The sequence below is a fragment of the Sciurus carolinensis genome, chromosome 9 (assembly GCF_902686445.1).
Source record: "Sciurus carolinensis chromosome 9, mSciCar1.2, whole genome shotgun sequence".
Lineage (NCBI taxonomy): Eukaryota > Metazoa > Chordata > Mammalia > Rodentia > Sciuridae > Sciurus > Sciurus carolinensis.
The window spans coordinates 55,535,741-55,548,285 of record NC_062221.1 but is presented as its reverse complement, the minus strand read 5'-3'; the positions used below and the strand labels follow the sequence as shown (position 1 = coordinate 55,548,285).

The window sequence follows — 12,545 nt, the reverse complement described above, 5'->3', positions numbered from 1 at the left end:
CTGATAAAAAATGAATTGCAAACTAAGAAGTGTTAGCATTGTCTTTTATGTTATCTACATAGCTGTGCATTACCGGAGTTGTTTGTTTCTTCAAGTAAATTCTAGTTCCTGTTTTGTATCCTTTCATATCAGCTGAAAGGATTTGTTGTAGGGTCGAACTGCTAACCATGAATTCAGTTTTTGTTTACCTGGAAATGTGTTAATTTTGCCTTCAGTTTCAAAGAATAGTTTTGCTGGATATAGAATCTTGGTTGACAATTTTTTCTTTTAGCATTTTGTGTTATTTCATGCATCTGGCTTCCATGGTTTCTATTGAGAAATCATGTTAGTTTTATTATAAATATTCTTACACATATGATTTTATAAGGCTGCATCATTTTCCATCTGCGGATACAAAAGTTGATCATTTCTACTCCAAAATACTCTAAAATCTCAAACTTTTTGAGTACTGATATGATGCCACAAGTGGAAAATTTCACAACTGACCTCATGTGATAGATAAAAGTCAAAAGGTAGGCAAACTCAAAATATTGTATAAAATTACCTTCAGGCTCCATGTGTAAAATGTGTATGAAATCTAAAAGAATTTGTGTTTAGGTTTGGAATCCATCCCTAGTACCTGGAGGTCAACATTCAGGTAGCATCCTCCTCCTACCCTGTGACTATAAATGACTAACAGAACTTTGGCCACTTAAATGACAGAAGAGCAATGTGAAAACGATGCAGGCTCACCCTCTCGTCTGAACTGAAGTTGCTGTCTGGCATATGTGTGTGAGTGTATGTGTGTGTGTGTGCCCATGCACACACATGCACACTTTACTGATACATTATTCACTAACTATACAAGTCAACCCTCTAAAGCAGACCAATCACTTGTGTGGGAGTATATTCATAGAATCAACCATTACCACAGTGGATTTCAGAACACTTCCCAAAAGAAACTTTGCATCATTTAGACAGAATCCCCCATCCCCTTCTCTTCCAATGCTAGACAACCACTAATCTACTTTCTGTGTCAATGAATTTGCCTATTCTGGATATTTGATATAAATGAATCCATACAATATGTGGTCTTTTGTGACTGGTTTCTTTCACTTAGCATAACGCTTTTATGGTTCATCCATATTGTGACCTGAATCAGTTCATTGTTCCTCTTTTGTGTTGAATAATGTTCTGTCATATGGCTATACCACATTTTGTTTATCCATTCATCAGTTGATGGATGTTTGAGTTGCTTCTGTGTTTTTGGTTTTTATGAGTAACGATGCTTTGAAAATATGCATAAGAAAACTTTGTGGGAGTCGAGTTGTTGCCCTGACTTGAAATGGACATGGGTTCTGCTTCACTCGTTCTTGCAGTCTTCATTTTCCACCAGGTTATGTGCCAGCCGTATGGCCCATAAGCAGATCTACTACTCAGACAAGTACTTTGATGAGCACTATGAGTACCAGGATGTCATGTTACCCAGAGAACTTTCCAAACAAGTACCCCAAACTCATCTAATGTCTGAAGAGGAATGGAGGAGACTTGGTGTCCAACAGAGTCTAGGCTGGGTTCATTGCATGATTCATGAGCCAGAACCACATATTCTTCTATTTAGACGACCTCTTCATAAAGAGCAACAAAAATGAAGTATTTCTGGGATCATCAATTAAAATTTTTGCAAATTTAATGTATATGTGTAAATAGGGAAGTATTCAGTGAATATTTGAAAAATGTACAAATCGTTCATCCATACCTGTGCATGTGCTGTATTCATCACAGCAACAAATCTCAGTTAAATGCAACTGCAAGTAGGTTATTGTAAGATAAAATTTCTTCTAGTCAGTTTTTCTCATAATATAAATGCCTGCTTGACATTACCTGTTACTTTTTTTTTTTTTTTTTTTTTTTTGTGGTGCTGGGTATTTGAACCCAGGGCCTTGTGCTTATGAGGTAAGCACTCTACCAACTGAGCTATATCCCCAGCCCTACTTGTTACTTTTGTTAAATAAAGTTTGTATGTTGCATAAAAAAAAAAGAAAAGAAAAGAAAAGAAAAGAAATCTTTGTGGGCACATGTTTTCATTGCTCTTGGGCTTATACCACATGGCCTTGCTGGGTCGCATGATAAATCCATGTTTAAAAATTTTGAGAATCTGCCAAATTGTTTTCCAAAATTTCTGCACTATTTTACCTTTCTGCCATCAGTGTATGGTGTTCTATCTTTTCACATCCTCTCCAACAGTTGTTATTGTCTGCCTTTTTTCTTGTATTCACTCTAGTGGGTGTGAAATTATATCTCATTGTGGTTTAGGTTTGTATTTCCCTGATAGCTAATGATATTAAACATCTTTTCATGTGCTGATTGGGCACTTTATCCCTTCTTTAGAGAAATGTCTATTGAGATCCTTTGCCCAGTTTTATATGGTTGTCTTTTTATTATAGAGTTATAAAAGTTATTTGTATATTCTTGATACAAGTCCTATGTCAGATCTGTAATTTGCCATTATTCTCTCCCATTTTGTGAGTTTCCTTTTCCTTTACTTTCCTTCCTGTCTCTTTCAGGTTCCAGAAAGCTGTTCTTGAAGGCTACTAATTTTGTTGTCTGAAACAATTCATAATTGACTCAGAGAGAAAAATGTGCCAGTTAAAAGTGTATTTGAGCATGAAGACTTAGTATAGCTCTGGTTATGCTATTAATTAAAGGAGAGGATATGTACTAACTTGCCCTGTGGAAACTCTTGCTGAATCCAATGAAAAATATTTTTGAGGGTATAGGAAATCCAAGGATTTGTTTGTCTTAAATCTGAAAGTATTATCTCATTGTTTGTCCCGACCCGCGGGACATCAACGCGGAACGGCAAACCTAAGAGAGAAGGAATGAAGGGACAAGAGACGCAGGGAGAGGCAGCAAGACAGGAATTCTGATCAAGCTGCAAATTTTTATTGTTCACACAGGGGTATTTATATGCTCAGGGAATGAGGGGTATGACGAGGTGCAGCCTGGTTGGCTGTGTTCTTCTATTGGGCTCCTGATAGGCTGCAAGTTCGTGCCGGCGGGAAGGTGAGGTTCGCAACGGCGGGAAGGTGAAGTCCCGGAAGAGAAGCAGGGACGGCACCATAGGCGCCATACTGTCAGAATTATCAGCCAGGAGGGGGGAGGGGCGCTGCTGCTTATTGTAAAGGTCAGAATGTTCTCAGAATGAGAACTTCTTGGTCCCTGACAATTGTTGTCCTTGATACCTTTAGTCTCATAGGCTCACGTTGGCTTCCCAGAAGTCACAGTAGGAATTCTTCTTGGTGCAAGAGGAACCCAGCTTCTCCCCAGACTCATTGGAATTCCTGCTTCACCTGACTTAATTACCTCAGGTCAGTGTAAATCTGGTCGGTGACTATCTAGACTAATATGAGGAACTGGACCAGCATCTAGAAAATTCCTGACTTGGCCATGCTACCACATAACCTTAAGGGGACAGTTTAACTGCTTTGTCTCCAAATTTTCTCATGTACAAAATGGAAACAGTATCTTTCTTGACAGCTTCTCAAATGTTACCCTGAAGACCCCATGTGCATATCATAGAAGGAAAGTATATGTAAAGCATTAATCAAATTTTGGGTTGTTTTATAGTTTAAGTGACTGTTCATAGACCTTGCTATTCACATAGGGAACATTATATTCAGATGTGGTTTAGAAATTTTAATGACAATAAGATTCAAGACCAAAATTTTTAAGGCAAAGTTTCAAGTTTTATTTTACAAAGGACAAATTTTCATTTTTCAAGTGTTAAGATATTAGCTACAAATGGACATTTTTTTTCAATAGTGATTATGAATAATATGATCACAAAATCATCACAGAAAGAAATTTAGTGTCCTTTAGCAGTAACTCTTCATCCCCTTCTGGATTTACCAAATATTCAGTTTTGTAAGACTTATAGAGACTTTCAGTTGAGGTAAGGATGATAGGAAGACATACAAATATAATTATGAGATCCTATGTTAGGTACTTTATCTTTCTTTTCCTTAGTTTTCTCAAACATGTGCTTAATAGTATAGACTATATGGTGATGTGATGAAGACTAGGTAGGTTGTTAATACATACAATGTGCTTAGAACCCTTTTAGATGTGGTAGAACTTAGTTACCTACTGTTATTCATATATATCTTTTTCTGAATAAAATTAAAATGAGAGTGTTAGTATTAGACTGATTCTGAAGAATGTGCAATAAAGAGAGCAAATTATTGTATTTTTAAAAATTTATTTTGCCTAAAAATGTCTGTTAAACTATAATGAGTTTATCACTATTATTTTTAAATTATTTCATATAGAAGCATTTTTGAAGTTCTCAATTTTAATTCCTTATACAGTAAATATTGATAGATATAACCTATATGAACAATAGATTTTTGGAGTTATTTATAACGTATAAAAATGTACTGGGGTCCTCTGACTCAAATATTTGAGAATTGCTAATAGAAATGTGTATGTTCGGATAACTTCCCTATGTTCATATATGAATACATGACCAGTGTAACTCCACATCATGTACAATCACAATAATGGGAGGTGATACTCCAGGTATATATGATATGTCAAAATACATTCTACTGTCATGTATAACTAAAAACAAATTTAAAAAAATAAATGTGTATATATTGACACAGAGACTATGATATGAAGGTGCATATGAGATAATATCAACAATAATTTGATTCTGTATGCATTAAAAATGACTTGTTTTAGATGAGGTGGATATTATAAGTCTTATAGAATATGAAAGGAGATTTAGAAAAACTCAAAGTATTAAATTTATTTTTAAAATCAACTTAAAATTGTTTTAATTTACAATGATATGATAAGTACATTTTAAAGGATGTGAGCCATTTTTAAGGGTGTGATTTAATTCTTAATTCTTAAGAATTCTTAAGAGGATGCTCACAATCTGACATACTAGAGAAATGCACAGCACATGAGAGAGTTTATTGTGCAAAAGACAGAACAGAAAGGAAACAAGCCTGAAATACATGAAGAAGTTGCAATGTGTGAAATGAGTCTGAAAATCCTGAAGTTTGCTGAATTAAGTGTATAGAGGAACGCTGAGGAATTTCGTGACCCTATTTTCAGTAAGAGATCTGAATGGCTGGCGATAGTATCTTAGGGAAAATCAGGAAGAAAACTGACTTCTGTGACAAGAAGAAATGAAGCAGCTAGAATTGGTCTATTCCTAAAGTGCTGCTTCAAGAAATGCCACCATATTTAACACGATGAAGAGAACAAGTAAAAACAGCAAGAGGGTGACAGATTTTTTGATTTGCATAGAAAAGGTCACAGTGAATTAAAAGAAAGCTGCCATTAGAATCATACACCTGTCTTTTTGAGTAGACTGTATAATTTCAGGGAAATTTACGAATGACATCTGGGAAGGTTCCATGAAGAAAAAATTTAAAGTTTGGAATAAAGTGATAAAGAAAATTGGAAAAATTTGAGATTCTCCAGCATGAAGAAGATGTTTTCTCCCTTAGTTGCCTTGGGATCTCCTGACATTGACGTACTCAGAGCCCATCTTAGAGCCTGTTGGACAGGGGTTGTCACCTACACTGAGGGCTGCCCAAGGAAAACAAGCTTAAAGCACAGCCCGAGGATTTGATTTGCACATTGTAGGTCCTTGATGTTGCCGAAAGCTTGGTCCTTATCTCCAATGCCAATCCAATATTGAGGACACAGTTTAGAGAAAAAGGAAAAAAGGTTTATTGCTTTGCTAGCAAAGGGGAAACACAGGGGATCCCAGAGCCTGCAATTTTGCTCATCAGCAGGAATAGGGGGCTTTTAAAGAGATGATTCAAAGGCTACATTTCACATGTTCTCTGTTGGAGCTGTAATTTACTTGTTAATTTGGGAGACAGTTATTTCTTAGTTATTTCTTCTGGTACCATCCGCAAAGTCTGGATTGCTTCCCCCTATGGTGGGTGTGTACTCAAGGACAGATAAATCTGCCTAAAATGGGGGAAAAGGTAATCCTGTTTCCCCTGAGATTAGGGAGGGGAAGAGATTAGGGAGGAGCAAGGAGAGAGGAAGAGAAAGAAACAAGTCCATTTTAAAATAAGTTGCAGTAGCAGAGCAGCAAGGGCTATGGTCAAAGCATAAAGTGGACCACTGGCACATGTGTTCTTTGTGTTCCAAGTGTGCTTGAAAAGGGATTGACACAGAAGAACAGCAGTGGTACTCTCTTTTTTGTGAAATTAAAAACAGAAGAAATTGTTACAAATAAAGAGCTTTTCATTCCATTTGTGGGTGGATTCCATTCCCCTCCTTTGTTTTCCCAGAGATCCTTTAGGACCCAGGTTTCCATCTTCCTTTTATATCCCCTCAGTGCCCTTATCTTGGTTAGGGTTGAAGCCAGAATTGGGGACAGGCAGTTAGTGTAGAAATAGGGGATCGGTTCAGATCGAGGAAATGGGGGCCATGAAAGCCATCTACCTCTGGAAGTTGAAGACTGCCCTGGAAGAATGGAATGTCAAGGACCTGCAGAGCCTATTGATTACCAAATTTACCTGGCCTTGTCAGGGACTACAGGCAAGGAGATGCTAATTAATGCCCCCTGGGCCCTTACCTGCCTGAATCACCTTGGCCCTCCCCCTGCCCATCACTTCTCACTTTATGCAAAACCGGGCCTAACCCGTAGGCAGGAAGGAAAGAGATAAGGGGGAAAGAATGGGAGAATAGAACCTATAAAAAGGACAAGATTTGCTCAACCTGATGGATTCCGCCTTTGGGTCCCCTTCTTCCACCCGGGGCAAGTCTGCTTTTACTTTTCTTTAATAAAGCTTCTTACTTTCTACTCTACGCTTGCCTGGGCGTGCTTCTCTGGCGTTATACTTCAACACCTGAGGAAGCAGGACTCCTCACCGGTAAACGGCGGTATCAGGGTGATTTACTTAACCTTCGTCCAAGCAACTGTGTACATGGGACACTTGACCTCTGACACCACTCACCTACTGCAGAAGAGGGTCTGGAAGCCTGATTTCAAGGGCACTTCCAGAAAAGTGCCCCAATACTGCTCTTCCAGCAGGACCCCTGGAAAATCACCAAATTATCTGTGTGGTCAAGAAAACCCGAAGCACTCATAAGAACCAGGAATGGAGGTTTTGGTTGCAGAGGTGGCATCTACCAACACTGTAAGGGCAGGGAAGACATGGGAATTATTGCCACCAAGACTAATTTGATGATTGCTTTTGTGAAGTCAGGATTGTGAAAGCAAGTGCCTTGTCATTGTCTCCTTCCTTCTGACCCTGTGCTTAAGCCACAACCCCTTCTTCAAACTATGCACAATGGCTTACGGATTACAGCTGGTGAGGAACTGCCAGGACAGTTCTTTGTGATGCAAACCCTGATCAACTTCTGTAACTCCCTTGATGTGACTTTCCATACCAAAGCTGCCAGGACCACCCTGAACACCAGAGACTACCAGCACCACCACTCGCGACACCCAGTGTTGCCACCTGTGAGATGAGATTTAACTGTTGCTGTTGTTAGTGTCATTGACACCAGACTGACTCAGACCCTCAACAGAGCACTTGCTTCAGCAGGCTTCATGGGCCATACCCTGCTGCCAGGGGACTAGAGGAGCAATCACCTCTCAGCTCTGCTTCCTTTTCAGCCTACATAGTAGGAGGCAGTGCTCCCAATCACACATAATATATTCTACAAACTAAGGAAGGGTCTTGGTAGCCAATAACTATTGGAAGATTACCCCATTTGTCGTTTGTAATTTTCATTGTACCTTATTAACGTCAACTTAAATGATACAATACTTTTCTTCCTGTCTACTCAACTATGTTTATGTTTGGTGACTATTTTGTAAATCGACTCCAGTCCTGGCGTGTGGGAGCTTTAAGATAGATAGTAGTGCTGCTGCCACTTCTATTAATTTTATCCAACAGTCACCCTTTTTTTTAATATTTCTATAGATTTATAAGTTGTAAAATGCTTCCATATGCATCTAGAGACAATTAAGAGAATATATTATCTTCACCTACTACTCAGAATTACCGAGATAAGTATAATTGTCCTATTGATCGGTGAGGAAATTGTGTTCCTGGTGCAGATCCTCCTGGTCACAGAAATAGTAAATGTGGAACTGTACCCTGAATCCGGGTCCTCTGGTTACTTGTGCACGATCTTTCAACTCCAGCGATCAAGGGTCCTTGTTCATTTCTCTTCATAGTAGATATTTATGTAGTGGGAAGACAGCCTTCCCTGCTAGAGAGAGCAAGGCTCTCACTGTAAGCTCACATCATTCTTTGATTTGTTTTATTTTGTTTTGTTTTAGGAAGACACGTTTTGGCAAATGAAGCACTTAATCTGGGTATTCTGGATGAAGTTGTGAATTCAGACCCAGTAGAAACAGCAATCAAATTTGCCCAAAGAATTTTAGGTAAGAAAATAATGATGATAATTACACAAGATTGGAAACAAGCTAAATGTCCATGTTAATAAGACACTCCTTAAATACCTTATGGGGCACGCATGTGATAGAAGACGATAGAAATTAAAAATGAATGTACTAAGATGACATAAACTCCATAACGTATTATATTATTTAGTGATATAACACCATCATTGGTGGTAGTTGGCCACTGGTATAATGAAAAGGGGTGATGGTATAGAATGTATAAATGGGGAAAATGGACAAATGTCACTTTTGGCCTATGCACAAAATATTTATGCTAGAATTCACAAGAAATGGGAAAGGTTCTAGTCAGCCCCCAGAAGCAGTTTAAAGGAGACTTTTTACAGTTATGTCTCTTTGTACCATTGGAATTTTCTAAATCAGAAGTGGTTTTTCAGTGAAGAAATAGCATTAAAGCTGAAACAAATGGAGGAGCACACACACACTTCAGCCAGTAGAAGACATGCTCAGAAACACCCCCCAGTAAAGCTCCAGCGTGTCTCTGAGCTCCTGTCTGGAGCCTCCAGGGCTTCTCGCCTTACGCACTCCGGAGTGTTTAAAGGAATTCTGAGAGCTCCTTTGTGGCACGTCTGAAGTTTGCTTGCTCATTTGCTTGATTTTAATTGTTCCTTTTCAGCCTGCGGAGGTTGTGAGCTCTAAATGAGCCAGGAGCAGGGGGGAATAAAATCCCAGAACTAATAACTGGGCCACAGGCAGGGTGGAGTGTGTGCTGTCTCCCGCTTGGGGGCAGCAAAGGCTCAGGGTCATTCCGGGGTTTTCCTGGGAAAGGGTCGTTGTTATGCTGACCCTGGCAAACACTAGCTTCAAGTCTTGTTTGGTTGTGTGTGTGGCTCCAGCCAGTTACTCTTCCAGTGCAATGGTAAGGCTTGCACAGGGACTGTGGGGAGAAAATACTGGTGGCTCCTAAAGAGTTGGCAAGTCCGCACCCAAGTGGAAGAGGATTCCCTGCTGTCCTCTGCCTCCAGGCTGTCTTCACTGGTCTGCACCGCTGTGCTCCCTGAGGGCTGCTTGTTTTGTTAGAAGTCACTTGGTGGGGGCTGGGGAGATAGCGCAGTCGATAGAGCACAAGGCCCCAGCACCACAAAAAAAAAAAAAAAAAAAAAAAAAGAAGTCACTTGGTGTACTCAGAGCAAAGGCTTTTACCATTGGGGTCTTTATATTATTCTTTGCACGGGGCCTCAAGGTACACCCAGATCGACATTCACTCCTGTGGTTTTAGTTTGTAAACACTTCAGCTCTTTTCCTTAATTTCCCCAGATTGATTTCAGAATTAAATTGCTTCAAGAAATAAATGAGAATCATGATCCAGTACACTTCTAAAATGATGTGATTTTCCTTTTTTATTCTGTTTTAAAATTAATTTTAAGCAGTAAATTTAAAATTTAAATGTATAAAACAGAAACGTTCCCTGTCAAGAACCTTACATCATTTGTCCACTTGGTGGCATCCTAACATTGAGACTTTTGTGCTTTAAAACTTGGTAATTCACCAATAGTTCTGGCATTGAAAAATTTTAAATTATAACCATGAGGAACGTATACAGATAGTGTCAAATGCTTGTGATCCAAAAATGTTTAAAATATAAGTGTACATGGCTGCATAGTTGCTCAGTGGTAGAGCAGGCCCTACCCCTGGGTTCAATGTTCAGCCACACAAAACCAATGCAAAATAACCACTGGAAATGGTTATCTATAACCATAAATGAGCACAAAATAAAGATATTTTGTCCCACAATTTCTTAAACAGTCTTTGCTTGTTTTGATTTTTTCCTCTAGCCTGCCATGTGCTAATTTTCCCAAGCATTCCAAAATTATTTTTCGTTGTGTTTCTATTTTTTTCCGCTTTACACGTTCATTTATTTATTTTGCAGATCTAATTTGGCTTCTTTTGTGATTCTAGAATCAAGCAGTATTTTTAGACCATACACAACTCAGAAGGCCCCCTCAACTTCACTGAGGTGTAATTTCCACACAAAAAATTCATCCAAGTTGCGTGTAGAGTGGTGAGTGTTGGTGATGGTGCATAGACGTGTGCCCAGTGCCACCCAAAAGTGCAGCCTTGTCGCTCAAGGAAGTATCCTCAAGCCACTTTCTGGTAGATCCCCTTCTCTTTCCCTTAGCCACAGGCAACCATGGGCCTGCCTCCCGTCGCTGTAGTATTATGTTTTTTAGAATTTCATATAGATGGAAATCCTGCATGCAGTATGGAGTCTTTGTGTCTGGATTTTTTCATGTAGTATAATGATTTTGAGTTCATCCGTGGCTTCGCATGTCTTGAGTTAGGTTATTCTATATTACTGAAAAGTTTCCATAATGTGGGTAAACCCCAATTTTTTAATCTGTTCATCAGTTGATGGACATTTAAGTTGTTGCTACTCCAGACCTTCCCAGGTCTTTGTAAGTATATATTTTCATTTCTCATGGTAAATCACTAAAAGTGGGATTGCTGCATTGTAAAAGTAAGTGTATGCTTAACTGTGAAATGCTTTCTAAACTTGATAAATGAAAGAATCATTAAAAGTCACTAAATTTTACAAAGCAAATAGAAAAAGATTGAAAAGTAGTGGAGTGATATTGAGTTTAAATAAGTTCTCATTGTACTACTTATAATACATCCTATCAAGAGGGCAATTAGGCACTCAGCTATTGGGATTTTAAAGTATTCATAGCTTTGCCTGGCGCTCCATTGCTAGCCTATAATCCTAGAGTCTTGGGAGCCTAAAGCAGGAGGATGGCAAGTACAAAGCCTGTCTCTGCAACTTACCAGGTCCCTAAAGCAACTTAGTGAGACTGTCTCTAAATAAAAAATAGAAAAGGGCTGGATTGTGGCTTAGTGGTTAAGCACCTCTGGGTTCAATCCCAAATTCCAAAAAAGAAAATAAATAAATAAAGTACTCATACCTTTGACTTAGTGTTTCTATTTATTCTTGGTAATTTTACTATAGAGAAACTATCACAGAAGTACAAAGATTTGAGCATAGTATTCATCGCTGAATCTTTATTAATACAAAATATTGGAAACAAATAAAATATCTTAATTTTAGGGGATTAGTTACCTAAATAATGATGGAAATCAAAGAAGCAATTCCATTTAACCATTAGAACTTCCATTTTTAAAGAAAAATGAAGAACTTCTAAAGACAAATATATTACATTTTTTTTCTTTTTATTTTGGTACCAGGGATTGAACCCAGGGGTGCTCAACCACTGAGCCAGATTCCCAGTCCTTTTTATTTTTATTTTGAGACCGAGTTTCACTAAGTTTTTTAGAGCTCTTAAGCTGTTAAGGCTGGCTTTGAACTTGCAATCCTCCTGCCTCAGCCTCTCAAGCCTCTGGTTTACAGGCGTGCACCACCATGCCTGGCTACACATAATATTAAGAAGAAAACACCCAGAAAGGAAATTTCACAAATATCTCTTATCTCTGTGTTCATTTACTTATTTGCATAAGGAAAACTTGAAAGCACCCAGAAAACCACTCCAGACACGGGAACTCATGGAAGAGATTTTATTAAGCTGACAGGCAGAGTATCTGCCCACAGGGTAAGAGAGAGAGAGAATGGCGGCGGAGACATTCTTAAGAAGTGGAATTTTGCCGGCTACTAACAATCTGGACCAATGACTGACTAGGAAGTTCATGGGCTAGCAATCTAGGTTGTAAAATGGTGTAGGGGAGGCAGCACTTCAAAACTCTTATCAGGAGATACAACAGATTTTTAACAGAAGTTGTATTGGAGTGGAGTGGTAATTGAGATACTTGAGATACACACACACACACACACACACACACACACACATTTATTATATATATATATATATATATATATATATATATATATATATATTTGTCTTTTTCTAGTATCTGAGTCATTAAATTTACCAAAGTAAAAAAGGGAGGTCCCGCCAATGTGGAAGGGGTGCAGTCTCAAAGAGAAGGCTCAGGAGTGGATGTTAGAAGACCTGGATTCAATTCTCAGTCTTAGTTGTGTGGACCACAACAGATTTCTTTTTGGGTTCTTATCTTCATTATTCATAAAAGGAAAGTGCTCCTCAAAATTGGTTGGTTTCAAACCATATTCCAAGAATGCAAAAGC

General features: G+C 38.6%; 2 protein-coding genes across 2 annotated transcripts in view; both read left to right on the top strand.

Annotated features, from left to right (window-relative positions):
- The window catches only part of LOC124993621 (peroxisomal bifunctional enzyme-like), a 46,732-nt gene that overhangs the window by 16,594 nt on the left and 17,593 nt on the right, over positions 1-12,545 (top strand). Inside the window, 2 exon segments of the mRNA XM_047565472.1 lie at positions 3,239-3,350; positions 8,312-8,416. Of these exon segments, the coding sequence (XP_047421428.1) occupies positions 3,239-3,350; positions 8,312-8,416 (217 nt within the window).
- On the top strand, positions 1,392-1,631 carry LOC124993099 (cyclin-dependent kinases regulatory subunit 2-like). Its single transcript, XM_047564690.1, has one exon. The coding sequence runs from the start codon at positions 1,392-1,394 to the stop codon at positions 1,629-1,631; it is 240 nt and encodes a 79-aa protein (XP_047420646.1).

Coding starts and splice junctions, on each gene's coding strand:
- LOC124993099 (XM_047564690.1), top strand. CDS start 1,392: ATGGCCCATAAGCAGATCTACTACTCAGACAAGTACTTTGATGAGCAC.